The following is a 16,866-nucleotide window of genomic DNA, read 5'->3' as shown; positions in this document are numbered from 1 at the left end:
ATATTTAACATTCTTCACTATGCATAGGTCAGGTATAATTAATCATATGTTCACAAATGAGTGATCATTGATTATGTTAACTCCTAAAAAGGGTTGGATTGTCTTGCTTCCAATGAAAAACACACAATGATCTTTGAAAAAATTTCAAATCAAAGTAAAAAAAGCGTCATTCTCAAAGTCATTCTCAAATAAATATATTTTTTTTCTGCTTTCAACTCAAATTCTGCAATATAGTTTGTAATTTAAAGAGTGCAAAAATGCAAAACATTTGACAGCATAAAACACACCTAGATACAGATCTGGAAATATTTATTCCTATTTTAATTCCTACTTCAGATATTTTTCGTTTAATTTAAATCCTCTGAGAAGACGACAACTAAAACATCAGACTTTATAATCACGAGCAAATAACTGCAGAATCCACCAGGAAATGACTGAGTAAATATTTTGAAACAGCTTCAGTGAAACAAATGGAGAAAGTGCCTGAACTGGTTTTGCCTTTTTTCTTTTTTAAATCGATCTTTTCTTTGTTAATACTTTACAATAACTGATGGTCCAGCTTATTTCATTACAGGGTTTGGCCACAGCAAGAATAAAGATATTTAATACCATGTATATGACATCACCCAATGATGACACTCGTTTTGATTAGCATATAAAATACTCTTTTCAAAGTATTTGCATTAAATTCATTGTATTACAGGAACATTTATTTTCCTACTGCATGTGAAACCATGTCTACTGATTAATCCAAATCTCAAGGTTGCTCAGTGATGAATTCAATGTCAAGGTTTTTCTTTTCATCTGATTCAGGATCAGAGCTACAGTAAAATCCAACCACATAACAAACTACAAATGTGCAGTAAAATTTGCATAAAATGTAGTCAACATTAGTGAGGAGGTCCATATGCAACACTGTTTTATAATTTTCTCCAAACAATAACCACAAACATAAGCCTGAGCTACAACAGCCAAATGAAGTCTAGGAAACAGAGAAATATGAGTATATAAATGACATAATAATTAAAAGCAGTCATACAAAAACCTAGAATACATGAATCTCAGAACTAAAATGTACAAGAAGACAAATGACCACAGCAAATGACTAATGACCACAAAGTGAATTTAATAGAGAATTAAATGCTCAGGTCAGTTTCATGCTGGTTCTCAACAACCACATAAGCTTGTTTTTAAAATCATCAAAAATAATTGCATACTCCTTGGTAGATATTTTAAAGTTTAAATATAGGCCGCTGCCTATCCAAAAATGATCTGTTATGGTAAATCTGTCAACTGTGTCACCACCAATAAATGTTATTTATAAAATAATATTTGTATGTTTAATTATTACATATATTATCCCAAATCAAATACATGTCAATAGTGTTTGTATAATATCAGCCAAGATAACAGATAACATTTAATCTATCTAATATGAAGATTAGATAGTTTAATCAGTAGTATAGGGATTGGTTTCCGCCAGTAGAGGGCGCTCGTGCAACCGAAGCAATGACACACATCCGAGTCTGGGAGAAGAAGAGAAGTGAGCGAGGGAAGGGAACATAAACATGTGAAGTGGAACACACAGCCGTTCATTTTACTCTAACTCTGTTGTTTTTTAGACTGCGACTACATTTATTTAATAATTTATTAGGAGAGATCTAAATCAAAATGACTAAACGAGTCGGTTCATTTAGTGAATCACTAAACGTAAGCTCGTAACTGACTTGTTTTACACATTACACTTTTTGAATATTATGATTTGTGTTTTCATTTTATGTAATGAACAAATTAAACGTGGTAAACAGAGTTTTTAATGCATGTAAATCATATCTTATGTAAGAGCAACATACACCGCCGATTTAGCTGATTTGCTAGAGGAGTTGAATTATTTTTAAACTTGTTTGAGCAAAACGTTTAAGCTGAATAATTCAGAGTGATTGTAAATGTGATAATCATCTGCTAAATTTAGCAACAGCGACCACAATTTACACATTCACAGCAATTCATGAGAGTTTAAATGCTGGGGAATATTTCCATCTTCCCACAGGAGAAGAAGAAGCAAGCAGGAGGAATTGCTCTAGGAGAAACCACTGACATACTAAAGATGGAGTTTGAGGAAGAACCCTGCAGAATAAAGGATGAAGAGACAGAGGAACAAATAGGTAGGTGTTTTCCTTCATTCTTTTAAAGTGTCCCTATTATGCTATTTTAAAGGTTCTCATACAACAGGTTTACATGCATCAAAGGTCAAAAAACACTTTCATTTTATCATAATATACATTACACATCATCACCACATTTTTCAATCATTAAATCCTAAAAATCCATCTCTAAATCCCTCCTTTCCGTTAGCTGCTCTGTTCTGATTTGTCAGATGGCCCGGTCTGTATCGGACACGAAACGCCCATCACCATAACTGAACTTCAGCTCCGGAGGTTTCCTAAAGCTCAGCGATTGTCACGTAAACCACTTGAAAACCGATCAGAGAGGTTTGACTGAAATGGATTTTCAGAAATGCGATTTGAATAGGATTTCAAACCACATATGAATGTAGCTTAAATATATTAGTAAAAATTGTATTTCATGTAATTTTTTGCCGTTCACACCAGCTAAATCTAATCGGATAAGGACAAAAATCAGATTTGGGCTGACAGTGTGAACGTAGCCAATGATCGTCTTCTGGACAACTGTCAAGTCAGCAGACTTGACTATGATTGTGGTTGAAAGTACTGAAGTAGACACCCTAGATACTCAGTTTTTACACAGTATTATTAATGGTTATTTAATCAAGCTTGAATTTAAATATTCAAAAATTTTGTGCAGTGTTTTTTTTTTTTTTTTGCTGTAGGCCGTAATTATCGACATTAGCATAAAAAAAAGGTTTGAAACATTTTAGTTTACATGTGATTAGTCTAGAATATATTACATTTTCACTTTCTAAACAACTGCAAAACAAAATTGAATTTTTTCACGAATTTTTGGAGACACACCTGTAAATCCAAACAGTCATGCAGATGACCATTTTTAAATATCTACACAAAGGCTATAGCACTGGAATTAGACACATCTGTATATTGTATGTATACTCTCTCACTTTATTTGCTTCTATTTTAGATCACTTGATAATTATCTAATCAAAATAACAAAATATGTGTTACGGTGAGGATAAAAAAAAAAGAAATGTTAAAGTACCTTTGAAGCAGTGTTGAAGTTAATGAGATAAGTAAGTGATTTTTGAGCATTAGTAATGAACACCTGAAGGAAGAGAAACAACAAGAACTAAAACTGTTTTTAAGCCACAGCCTTTGATGAAATCAACTGAAGATAAAAGACGACATTAAGGGTATGCTCTAGGGGTGTAACAATTCTCTGTAAAAAAAAAAAAAAAAAAGAACTGTACCGTTCAGCACGCACTTGCACCGTAGTTTTTATATTTTAAATCTGATGACGCATCTATAAAATTGTTTGTTGAATATAACAATACGTAAAACAGTCAGTTCCGCTTATGTACGTGTGGCGAGCAGGACAAGGCCGAGGGGGCTCTCTCTCTTTAGTAACAGAACTGGTCCCTATATGAAAATAACGTCATATCATAAATGATAGGAAACCCAGCAACAGCGATTATCAGTTTCTCCTCCATTTTCTCGGAACTAATGTTTTTGTAGGAACGAAAGTTTATATCGTATGTTTCTCCGGAATCAGCCAGCGCGAAGGACGATTCTGATTGGTTGCTGGCGTTTGCCGCTGCTTGCCGCTGAACCGCGTCATAACTCATTACCATAAAGTTTAGATACTTTCAACTTTTTGATTGACGCTCAAAACGCCCAAAACGCGATGCCGATGGATTTGACGCTCCTTGCAGCTGAGAAAAGCCAGCTTCCATTGAAAATGAATGACTTCTGGTAACTTTGGAAGCTCAAGTCGGCGGCGGTGTGAACGTACAGTAAAGGAGGAGCGACGACAGTGAAGATCGAGAGAGGCCAGGTCTGGATTTATGTTGTGTTTTGTTATATGTGACAGCAGTCGACCGTGAGGGGCTGCTGTCTTTACTTTCATTTTGTATTTGTTTATTTTACGGTTTTTTTTTTTTTTTTTTTTTTTTTTGGCCCACCACCACCCCCCCTCTTCGGAGGACAACTTTATTGTTTAATAAAGCAAATTATATACACAATATATTACAATACTGACGACAGATTCATATACAGTGTGGAACCATTCCACCAGTTTAGTGAGACCCTGGGTACATGAGGGGAGGGGGGATTATAACACCACGAACAGAGTGTAACACGTAACATATAAGACATGACAAGGTGGTAGACAGACAACAGAGGGACAAGACAGTTGACAAACACAAAAACGTATTATTATTGATTTAGTAGAATGATTTTAAGCAAATTTTATTTGTTAATCTAAGATTTATATTAGTTGGTCCTGGCTAGGGTGTTTGAGGGGAAAAAGGGTTTGGAAACATGTTATGCATAAGTGTGTGCCTATGTGTATGTATGAAGTGATGGCTGCAAGAACAAAAGCGGGTAATGTACACGGCTTGTAGTTATGTTTGTGTGGTGTTAAAAAATGTCATAAATGGGGACCAGGTGTCTTCAAAGGCTGATGCTTGCTTCCTTCTGTGTGCATTGTGTTTTTCCATTGAAATGTATTCTGAGATTAAATTTGTCCAGTGTTTGATGTGGCAAGATTTTTTTGATTTCCAGTTTTGGAGAACTACTTTCTTAGCGACAGCTAGAGAGATGAGCAACGGATTCCTGTATTTTTGTGGGATATGGATTTCGGAAGAGTCGCCTATGAGACAAAGTGTTGGTGATGATGGGATTCTGTGGCTCAGGATAGTGGACAGTGTCTCAGTGACTGTAATCCAAAAAGAGTGAACTGGTTGGCAATGCCACATGGCGTGCAAATAGTCGTCTGTGCTACCCAAAGTGCATTGTGAGCAGATATCGGTGTTGTGTAGGCCCATTTTGAACATTTTACTTTGGGTGATGTGAATTCTATGAATGACTTTATATTGTATAAGCTGCAGGTTTGTGTTGTCGGTCATGGAAAATGTATTCCTACAGATTTGTTCCCAGTACTCAGGGTTGGAAGAGACGGCCAGGTCGGTTTCCCACTTGGTTATTGGGAGTGTTATTGTTGTGTTTTGTTTGGAAATCAATGTATATAGTTGGGAGGTTAATTTTTTGAAGTTATTAATTTTCAAAATGTCTTCTATAAGCTGGGAAGGTTGTAATGTATTGTTGGTAAGTGTGGTTTTATCTTTAATTTGAAGTCTAAGTTGTTGATATTGAAGGAATTGTTCTCTCCCAACCCCATATTTCTGTGTGAGTGTGTTAAATGACATGAAATGTTGGTTTTCAAATAAGTGGTGAAGATGTGTGATTCCTTTTTGTGCCCATGTGGGGAAATAAAGAGGTTTATTCTGTATCATGAATTCTGGGTTGTGCCAGAGTGGGGTGTACCTGTTTAATTCTAGTGATGATTTTGTGATTTGGTTCGTTTTCCACCAGGCTGTCAGAGTTGAATGGATGGTAATGTATTGGCAGAGTTTGGATTTCTTGATTGCTTGTGAGAGGAAGGGGAGGTCTGCAACTGAGATATTTGTGCATTGGTTTTGTTCCAGTTCTAGCCAAGGGTAATTATGCTTGTGTATGTTGATCCATTTAGCTAGATACTGTAATTGATTAGCCAGAAAGTAGTGATGAAAGTTTGGTGCCTCAAGCCCCCCATGTGATTTTTTATTTTGTAGTGTTGAGAGTGATATCCTGGGTTTTTTGTTTTTCCAATAAAATTGTGTTGTTAATGAATTAAGAGTTTTGAACCATTTATCTGTAGGAGTGATAGGAATCATAGAAAAAAGGTAGTTAATTTGGGGTAGGGTTTTCATTTTGACAGCAGCTATTCTTCCAATGAGTGTGAGTGGATGTTTAGACCAGCGTTTATATTCATCTTCAATTTTCTTTAGGAGTGGAGTATAGTTGAGGGTGAAAAGCTCTGACAGCCTGGGGGAAATCTGAATCCCTAGGTACTTGATGTTGCCTGTGTGAAGGTGGAGGGATGTGTCCTGAGCTCCAGAATCCCATGCATCATCTGAAAGTGGTAGTAGAATTGACTTGTTCCAGTTGATAGTGTAATGTGAGACAAGGGAGAATCTGCTAATAATGTTGAACGTTTCTTGAAGTGATACTCGTGGGTTCTGTAAATAAAGTAAAAGATCATCTGCATATAAACTGATTTTGTGTTGTGTGTTGTCTACCTGAATTCCTTTGATTATGGTGTTTTGTCTTATTGCTGCTGCAAGTGGTTCAATGAAAATTGCGAAGAGGGAAGGCGAGAGTGGGCATCCCTGTCTGGTGCCCTGATGCAGTGTGAAACTCTGTGAAGTGATTCCGTTAGTGGTGATGGTGGCCCTGGGTGATGTGTACAGTATTTTAATCCAGTGGATGAACGACTCTCCAAAACCGAACTTGTGAAGTGTATTGAATAAAAAAGACCAGTTTACCTTATCAAAAGCTTTTTCTGCATCAAGTGAAATGATAATGGTTTTCTGTTGACTTTCTTGTGATATATTAAATAGATTAAAAAGTCTGCGGACATTGTCTGTGGCGTATCTATTTTTTATGAAGCCTGTCTGATCTGGATGAATGAGTGTGGGGGTGACTGTTTCTATTCTGGTTGCTAGTGCTTTGGTAATAATTTTCAAGTCAGTATTTAATAGTGAGAGAGGTCGGTAACTAGAAGGGTGAGATGGATCTTTGTTGGGTTTTAGTAGTAATGTCATGGCTGCTGTATTCATGTGTGTGGGTATGGTAGATGACGTTTTAATTTCTATAATTACTTTGTTGAATAGTGGTGATAATATGTCCCAGAAGTGTCTGTAAAATTCAGCTGGTAATCCATCTGGCCCGGGAGATTTATTGCTAGGAATTTTATTAAGTGCTTTAGTAAGTTCATTAATGCTAAGGGGTGTGTCTAAGATGTTGGTTTGTTCTGCAGTTAATTTTGGCAATTTCAGACTGTTCAAGAAGGTATCGATTTCTGATTGAGTAGGTTGGTGAGTGGGGGAATAGAGGTTGCTGTAAAAATTCCGAAATATGTTATTTATATCCTGTGGGTTTTGATTAATGTTTCCTGCAGCATCTAGGATGGCTGGGATGATTGATTTCTCTTTCTTGTATTGGAGTAGATTTGCTAAATATTTACTGTTTGCTTTATTACTATATTGAAGACCATTAATTTTCAGTTGCTGAATTTGAAATTGTGTTTTTTTTTGTATGATGTCATCAATTTGTGTTTTAAGTTCCTTTAATTCTTTCTGTTTTGGTTCACTGGGGTGGTGAGATATTTCATTTGTGAGGAATTTGATTTTTTGTTCTAATATATTTTCCAATTCTTGTTGCTGTTTTTTCCTATATGAAGAGTATGATATAATTTTTCCTCTGATTACAGCCTTCCCAGTTTCCCATAGCAGTGAAGGTGAGGTGTCTGGAGAGTCGTTCATCTCCAAAAAGAATGCCCACTCTTGCCTTATAAGGGTTGTAAAGTTGGAGTCTTCTAATAGTGAGGTATTGAAGCGCCATATAGTTGAAGTTTTAGCATATGTTTGAGTATTTATAGACAGAGAGATAGGGGCATGATCACTGATTACAATTGGGTGAATTGTGTTATCTGATATATTGGTTATTAGTGAGTTGCTGATGATAAATAAGTCAATTCTAGATGAACATTGGTGGACGGTGGAAAAATATGAATATTCTCTTAAAAAAGGGTTCCTCATTCTCCAACTGTCGCTAAGGCCATAGTCCTCCATATATTGCTTTATTATGTCAGTGGAGTGCCAGTTTCTTAAGTTGCCAGAGGTGCTTGAGCGGTCAATTGTAGGATTGATGACTGTATTGAAATCTCCTGCTATGATGAGATTGTTTGAATTTGATAGTATGGAGAAGAGATTGTGGAAGAAAGATGGATCATCATTGTTAGGGCCATAAATGTTTGCCAATGTAAATGTTGTATGATTTAGAGTTGCATTAATGATGATGAATCTACCGTCTGGGTCCATGATAGATTGATTTAGTGAGAAATGAATGTCTTTATTTATTAAAATAGAGACACCTCTTTGTTTGCTGTTATATGTTGAAGAATAAATTTTGTCAAATTGTTTAAAGTTGAGATGTTGCAATTCTGTGTCTGTTAAGTGTGTTTCTTGAAGGAAGCAAACATCAGCCCCCAATTTTATTAGATGATTAATTACCTTGAGTCTTTTGGTTTGGTTACGGAAGCCGCGTACATTCCATGTTATCAATTTAAGTGGTTGCATGTGTGTATGTCAGGTTTATCTGAGTTTTGGGCTAGCACATATATATGTGTTAAGAAGAGACATATGAAGTGATAAAGAGAAAGAAAGAGTTTTGAGCAGGAGAGAGGGATAGAGGGGTTCAGGTGATGTAATATGGCGTGAGTATTTTTTATCATCAGTATTAGGTGAATGTGTGTCATATCTCGCATAACATGTTTTCCAACATTTTTGTTAATGATTGAGCTGAGAGGGAGTAGTGGTGTTGAACATGAATGCAAAACTAACAAACAAATATTGGACCAGAGATCTTTACACATATAGACAAAGACAAACAGAAAGTCAAGACATAGATACTCAATATACAAGGAAAGGCACATGTATGCCTTATCAGAGATTGAAAGGGAGGGAGAGACAGTGAGAGAGAGAGAGAGAGAGAGAGAGAGAGAGAGAGAGAGAGAGATTGCTAAAAAAAAAAAGAGAGAGAGAGACTACTACTACAGAACAAAAATAAGAGAAAAAAAATGTAGAAAGGGCAGATATGCAAATAAGGAAAACGAGAGTGAGCACAGAACTTAGACGCTGGGCTAACAGATTTTGTAGGTTTACAGAGGTGTGGGAAAGAAAAAATAAAAGAAAAAAAATATATATGTAGAAAAAAAAAAGAGAGATATATATATATATATATATACACACACACATATATATATATATATATATATATATATATATATATATATATATATATAAAAAACATAATAATAATTATAATACTAATAAATAATACTAATAATAATTATACATTATAGCATATTTGTATTTTTATTCAGAAAAGCCATGGTGTTTTTTCTTGGCTTCGGAATAATTGTCCATTTATATACAGTTTATCAACTGCTAGTACTGCACGTATGTTGTTTCTTCGGTTTTCCTTTAGAATGGGATAGAGAGCTTTTCTTCGTTCGTTTATTTCTCGTGGGTATTGATCATTCATTCCAAAATGAGTGTCCTTGAGTAGTTTTCCTTTGCTTTTAACCAGTTCCTTTTGTTGATAGTGTTCAAACTTTGCAATGATGGGACGAGTTTTTTCCTGCTGTTGTTTGCCGAGACGATGAACTCGGTGGAAAGTAATATTTTGAACGATGTCAGCGGGTAATTTGAGTTGAGAGTGCATGAAGTTTTGAATCTGTAACTCTGGATTATTTTACGTTTATTAAAGTCTTTGAATGTTTGCCGGTTCCCGGCTCTACGCGGAAACAAGCGAACATTCAAAGACAATAATAAACGCTCCTTTATGCTTCCGCTCCCCTGTGAGAGATACGAGACCGGTGCGTCGTGCGCACGCTCATTATCAATCACACCACCTGCCTCGCGCCATTCTCCCATGGCCCTCAGCCTCGTCCTGCTCGCCACAGTATGTTTCTGTCATATTCACACAAAAATTGTCAACATGCCCGTCTTGAAGAGTATCCTAGCAGACATAGTCTGTTGTGCCTTAAGTAAACTATATAGCCGAGACATCGATTTGTAACAGTATCTGTATTTTAAATGCACATGATGTCTTAAAAGGACAGCAGCCTAATATTCCTGCTGTCTAGTAGGGCTGTCACTTTACGTTCAAAAATCGATCGGACCAACCAACATAAATTTCGAAAAAGAAAATAGGGAATCGATTTGAATGGCCTTCTCTCGATAGGCCTTCTCTCGAGTTGCTGTGCAGGCTCTGACAAACACACATAACAGCAAATTATACTTCTGCATAATGTGTCTCTTTTTACAACAAAAATGTGAATTCTGCCGGTATTCAGACAGTCTCATGCATACAGATAAAGATTCGGGCTACGGTCTACAGTCGCCTTTGTTTGACATTTCTAATCGTAAACACAGCCATGTTGAGCCTGCAGTAATGTTTTTCATTGATGTTATCGCAGTCCACTCTGCTTATAGTTTTTCGAGAATGTTGTACTCCTGTTTGTCATTGTGCACGAAACTTCACACCAATAAATCATCAGAAATATTGCTGACTTGTGCGCATCTCAAGCGCCCCCTTACGTTCGCCCTAATGCCTGTTAGTTGTCCGTGGATTTGCCTTTATTTGGTGTTTATAATGGAAACGCCTTTAGACACGGGAAATCGATTTTACAATTGATTCAATGAACACTTATGTCTCAAAAAGAGAACAGGATTTTTTCTAGTGTCTATTGTCTAGTGTCTGTTATTAATGGTAATCAAACAAAATACAAGGAAATCACTCACTGCTCTTGATTGAATAGCTTTTGTAACTTTAATAAGATTAATCTTTAATTTATACAGTCAAATATGCAATGTTATTTTATATTTGATTACTTAATTCAATTTATGTACCTGAAAACTAGTTAGACCTACCTGAAAAACCTGAAGAGCACTTTTATTTTATTTGTACCCTTGCTCTTCTGTAATTATTTGTGCTGTTGCTTGTAGTTAGATTATTTGTTCTTATTTTCTTTATTTTTATTTGACAGTAGTCCTTTTTCCCCTGAACATAGCACATACCGAACCGTACCAAAACCGTACCGTAAGCAATTTGAACCACTACACACCTAGTGTTTGATTAAAACGGACCCTGGTGCGATTGCTCTCCTAGTGTGGTTTCATTAGAATAAGTGTGAACACTGCCATCCGAACCCTGGTGTGCACCAAACAAGCGTATCGAGACCGCTGAAAAGATGAGATGAGAAATTAGATGATTCTTGATGTCTGTGTGTCTCTAAGTAAAACTTTGTGTACTAAATGTTTTTAAAATCCTGCATATTATTTGAATACCACAACACTGATGAATCTCATGTTGTAGAATCACATGGCTACTATTATTAATAATACAAAATGAATAACACACTACCTATATAATCAGAGCATTAGACTCTGAATGAGATCAGTGATTTGGGCCACTACATGATGATTGGCTTCCCTTGCCATAACAAATGTGCTTTATAAACACACAGTTGAAACAGAGAAAAACTAATGTTCAAAAGTCAAGATCCCAACTAAAGCAAACACTGATCACCATAACAGTGACTTCAAATGAAACTATTATTTTTATTAAAACAGAAATAGTCAATCTGGTTAGTAATAAGTGAAGCTGGTAATGCTGTTTGTGAAGTTGTTTTATCCTCCTCTGCTGAGCTCTTGAGATTTTATGTCTTTTATCTTCAGTTGATTTCATCTTAAGGCTGTGGCTGAAAGTCAGTTGTAGTTCTTGTTGTTTCTCTTTCTTCAGTTATTCTGCTTGTTAACAGCAGGTGTTCATCATCACTAATACTCAGTCATCACTTAATTATCTTCAACACTACTTCAATGGTACTTATTTGAATATTGCCTTCATAATTAATCATTTTATTTGCTGTCGCAAATTATGTACATTAATGTGATAAACACGCGGAACTAGGGGTGGAACGGTACATGTATTCGTATTGAACCGTAACGGTACGGGCGTCACGGTTCGGTGCATGAATATACACAGTTTGCGGTTTCGCCGACATGATACGGTAAGAGTATAATCAGAGAATGTCTAATAAGGTTAGCTCCGCTGGTAGCTGGGGTTTATTGTTGTGATTGATCGTAGTGTTATCCAATTGCGTGCAGCGAGATTTTCAAATGCATGCTTGGTGCCGCCTCTCGAGCTGGGCGATTTTCATTAGTCGACGCCAGACCATTAATCTTTTAGATTTAGGTCTGGATTTCCAGGCTATTTAAAAACAGTCTGTGGGTGCCAACATTCATCATATTGCATTGGTTTTCATTTCTTGTCCTCAAACAGAGCACTAATCTGTTTATTGGTAGTATTATTTTATACAGAAATAAATTATTTATAATTCAGATGAGAATAAAGTTAGTGTTTATTAAAATGTTAAGGAAAACAAATATATTGATCTGAAATATAGCAAATTAATTTAAAATTCATTCAGGTACAATTACCAAACATATCTCAAGGCCTTTTTGTCTTTTTATTAATTTAATTAATAAACTAATTATATAAAACTATTTTCAATGCACTACAAATAAACTGGTTCTATGCCTTTACTCAATTAATAAAACTTATAGACATTTATTTTCCTTTGGTGACATGCACAATAATAAAAAAAATTGCCTTCTGCATTTTTGTTTAGCTTTTCCCTCCATTGTACCGAGCTCGTACCGAACCGTGATGTCTGAACCGAGGTATGAACCGAACCGTGACTTCTGTGTACCATTCCACCCCTACGCGGAACTGGTTTGGTAATTGCTTCTGGCCGAGCAAAATTGCCGTGATGCGGAGGTGACATCAGGAATATGTACAGCATATTTTGTACAGCAGGAATAACAGGAATAAAGATAGACCAAATGTTAAAGTGCAAATTCCAGCAGAAGTGGCTGGAAGACGAACAATTTAGGACATGGTTGCAGTCCGTTGGTGGTCAAAATGAAGAAGGATTTTGCAGCGTTTGTAAAAAGGTATTTTAGTTTGGTAGCTACAATGGGATTTAACTCAAAATGGTCAATCAATGGTAAAAGGCAGACAGCAATTAACTATGTGTAGTTACTTTCCCTCATCAGCTTGACATCCGCTGTTAAAGCTCACTTCGCGTTTTTGTGCAGATGATTTGTTGACATGCAATGTTTTGTCACAGCATTGTCTCATTGAGTGGTATAATTGTTGATTACTGTCTGTGTAATGTGGCTTAAAAAACAACTATATATTTGTATCCATTTTAATGCATTAAAATATTTAATGCAAAACGCAGGCAGCATCCATTAATTTTTGTCATTCTTTGAGTTGCGTTACATTATATGATCCCGCTCTTATTCATGCAAATGCTTGTAAACCATTCAAGAGCAACAAGACAAAAGAGACCGCGCTGTCTGTGAATGTCCCGTCTATGTGACACACACACACACACACACACACATACAGAAAGACGCAGTATCGTGCACTAGGGATGCACGATATTGCATTTTGGCCAATATTCGATATGCCGATATTTTCAAACTAATTTTGTCCGATGCCGATACCGATATATACACATTTTCCCCCTGATATATTTACACTTTAATTTACTGAAGAGAAATCCAAGTCTCTCTCCTGTACTACCTTTACCGTATTACACTCATGTGTTGTAGATAAGGCAATACACAAGACAAACAAAACAACATTTGATTCTACCATAAATGAATAATTTTACAAATGTAGACAGAGATTCACCCCTGAAAAATAGGCAAATTATTTCACTTGGAGAATAAATGATATGCCAGTGCCACATTTTATTTTTAAGTTCAGACTAAAATAAATAAAAATTAATTTTCAAATAAAAAATGTACATCTTTCCTACTTGAACAGGTCTACCAAATGCTCCCCTGTTTTCGGTGCTAATGCAGTGGCGACCCGTTCATGTAACATGTAAGGGTGGCGCTGCCAATAAAGCAACTAAAAGCTGTCACAACGAACCGCAAAAGTAATGATTATGAATATGTCAAATATAGCAAGGAGACATTTTAATTGTTTATTAATAAACAAGTGTTTTCTGTGTCGGCTGCAAAGATGAAGTTGACAATGACTCGCGATCTTTGCAGTAGTGAACGCGCCAGAGAGAAATGCACATTTTGGATTACATAGTTTTCTTTCGTTTTGAATTGTTCTGTTTAAAAATATGATTTCAAGCGTTCTGTAGATAATAGATATATTTCTCAGGTCTGTGAGGCAAGTAGGCTATGCTGAATTTCGTTTCATTTATGAGACTAGCTCCAGTTCAATCGCGGGCGCCTCCGTGTCCTGATATCTATTATCTGCTTTACTTATTATTTATTAAATCCAGGCAATTGGTTGATGAAACATTGATTAAAATTAAGATACAATTAATACAAAACGAAATTCACTTAGAAAGGCTTTGTGCTTTCTGTTTGAGGTCTCTGTGAAAGTTTTAAAGCAGTCTCTTTTAGTGCCGCTTTCAGAGCGCTCATGTCCGTAACCGAAAACTGTCACTGTTTTTCCTCATAAATGCGAACACGAAAAATAAAATAAAATGAATATTTTATGCTCTGTGGAGAGCATAGTAGCTTCTAGAGTTTACATTAGTAAGCTACAGGACATCGTCTTTCAAAACATGACCTGCACGAAAGAGAAAAAAAATTACTGCGTCATTGTACCCAGCACTTCTGAAAATGCACTTGTGAATGCGTCTCTGTCCCCAGCGCATCTCAAACCAAACTGACGCCCATGCTCGAAATGCCTCCACATGTTAAGTTGCTGGCCCTCATGCATGGTCGTCACGTGCACATAGGAAACACGCCACCCTATCTGCAAGGCTCATCGGCAGAAATTATCATATCCGATACCGATGTTGTGCCGATATCATCGTGCATCCCTATCGTGCACACAGACAGCGCACCAGAAAACGGTTCTCTTTTGCGCTTGAACGAACTATAACACACTAGGGCTGCACAGTATATCGAAAAATTATCGTTATCGCGATAATAGTATATGCGATATCCGAGGTGCGGATATAGAGGTGCGATAAATTGCATTTATTTTATGTGCCAAGCATTTGTGTGATGCATGTATGCATGCATAGGTTGTTTATCCAAATTCGACTATTCAAATGTGGCCTTACTATCTTTATAAAAATTTTGGGAGGAAACTAATCTCCACAGTCATCTGGAACGCAACCTCAGGGAGCTATATGAAGACTTCAAAAAGTGTAAGCCCAAATCTACCAAAACTGCTAATGAAATGCCAAGTAACAATAACAGTCTCACAGACAGCCATTAATCAAAGTGTTGCATGTGTAACGTTTACTCCTTATGAAAAAACTGAGATATTCTTCTGAAGATCAGAAGAATATCTATTAGCCTACCTGTTTATTTTAGTATGATCATTACATGTATAAATGATTTTAAAAAAGTAAAAATAACCTTCATAAAAATAGCATTTCTTCAGGGAAATGTTATATCGCAAGAAATATCGTTTTGGCTTTCAGTTTTTCAGCCAGTTTTTCAAAATTCAGTTTGGCTGCCTCGCCTGGTATGCTGATCAGTTAAAATATCAAACAAACACCATGCATGTATTTATGTAATGCCACTCACTTCTGTTTTTTTCTCTTAGAATTTCATGATCGTCAACAACATAATGTGGATCCTGAAGAAATTCCTCAGGTGAACACCAGCTTGCCAATATCTGTCCTGTCATCTGGTATGATATGCATTCATTAAGAACAATCCTGTTTAATTTATTATGTAAAAAAGTGCACTTGAACAGACTTCATGTATGGCATTTTGTTTTCAATAGCAGAGAAGGAACCAAAATCCAAAATCACCATGGAGAAATTGTTTGGTTTGTGAAATGTTAATTAGACATTAAATTCTACAAAAAAATAAAAAAAATAATTGTCTATATATATATATATATATATATATATATATATTATTCTTGAGTGAATAAAAGTAACGTCTCATTCTTGGGTGAATGAGTGAACCTGATTATTCACAATTTTCAGATCTGAATACTAAGATGCTACAACATATCCAAAGGTTGGAAGAGAGGCAAACTCTCATCATGAAAGACCTGGCAAAAATTAAGGCTGCTCTTATAAAGTGTGCAGATGAAGATGGCCGTGAGGAACTTTTTGAACAACAACAATGTTCAAATTCGGAAACATTTGAAGCCTTCTGTCAGAAGCTTGAAGAGGACAAAAATTATAGAGAGCTTTATGTTAGTAAGGCTACACAAATATTCAGTGCATTTGAGAAAGAAAAAAACTTTCAATTGCAATAATATTCTGTATGTTTTTGTCAGGTCAACTATCTCATCCATACCCATGGAAGCTCCAATGTAGGAGAGATAGTAAGACAGAGTATGAAGAGCATTGTGACAGACAGTGTTCTCTGTCTTTACAACCGCACAGGAAAAGATGGGAAAAAGGTGTTGCCACCAGTGCTCCTGAAATGTTTGACAAGTAAGTGTTAAAGTTTGTGCATCTGAACACTGCTATAGAAAATGTAATGTCAAGAGCAGTAGTTGTTAGCAACTGATTGTGTTCACATATTGCTCTCTGTGTTTCAGGATGTGTCAAGTCTTTTCAGGGGGAGAAAGAAATAGAAGTTAAAAAGCGAAAAGGAGTCACCAAAACAACACCAGAAGCAGAATGCATCCGTCAAATAGAAATATTTGTCTCAAATGCCAACACAAGACTGAAAAGAATGCAAAATTATTTATATTAGTGACCACATCATGAGTATCCTGGGATCATATTGTTGACTGGGAAGGCAGGTGATGATCCTATCGACTACAACTCAATGTATAATCAATGTCAGCATTATCAGGAGAGTGTGTGTCATTTTATTAATTGTCCATCCTCATCTGCCTTCACTAAAGGCGGCATGGTGCTCTGCAAGCATAGAGTAATAGATGCCAAACGTGGGATATGTTTGAAGTGTGATATTCTTGCTCATGTTGTTCATGTCACTTGCACCTCAAAAAATCTGTTATATGTTGTTGGAACTTTAATCAGGAAATTCCTAATAAACATTACTAAAGGAAAAATGGTTTATTC

At 36.1% G+C, this 16,866-nt stretch overlaps 1 protein-coding gene across 2 annotated transcripts; it reads left to right on the top strand.

The window, feature by feature from the left end:
* Positions 1-1,511: 1,511 nt before the first annotated feature.
* Positions 1,512-16,866, top strand: LOC311276753 (uncharacterized protein). 2 transcript variants are annotated; one of them, XM_084386630.1, is made up of 7 exons: positions 1,512-1,710; positions 2,051-2,165; positions 15,420-15,506; positions 15,606-15,647; positions 15,811-16,025; positions 16,110-16,269; positions 16,377-16,866. In XM_084386630.1, the coding sequence occupies exons 1-7, from the start codon at positions 1,672-1,674 to the stop codon at positions 16,532-16,534; spliced, it is 816 nt and encodes a 271-aa protein (XP_084242756.1). In that variant the 5' UTR covers positions 1,512-1,671; the 3' UTR covers positions 16,535-16,866. The 2 variants fall into 2 exon arrangements, with proteins under 2 accessions (XP_084242756.1, XP_084242755.1); XM_084386629.1 differs by having other exon boundaries at positions 15,603-15,647.

This window comes from Rutilus rutilus (genome assembly GCF_951802725.1).
Source record: "Rutilus rutilus genome assembly, chromosome: 18".
Taxonomy (NCBI): Eukaryota; Metazoa; Chordata; class Actinopteri; order Cypriniformes; family Leuciscidae; genus Rutilus; species Rutilus rutilus.
Note: the sequence above shows the minus strand (reverse complement) of the source record. Positions and strands in the feature narration are given on the sequence as shown.

Coding starts and splice junctions, on each gene's coding strand:
- LOC311276753 (XM_084386629.1), top strand. CDS start 1,672: ATGACTAAACGAGTCGGTTCATTTAGTGAATCACTAAAC. Junction 15,507..15,602: donor AATATCTGTCCTGTCATCTG/GTATGATATGCA, acceptor TGTTTTCAATAG/CAGAGAAGGAACCAAAATCC. Junction 15,648..15,810: donor CACCATGGAGAAATTGTTTG/GTTTGTGAAATG, acceptor CACAATTTTCAG/ATCTGAATACTAAGATGCTA.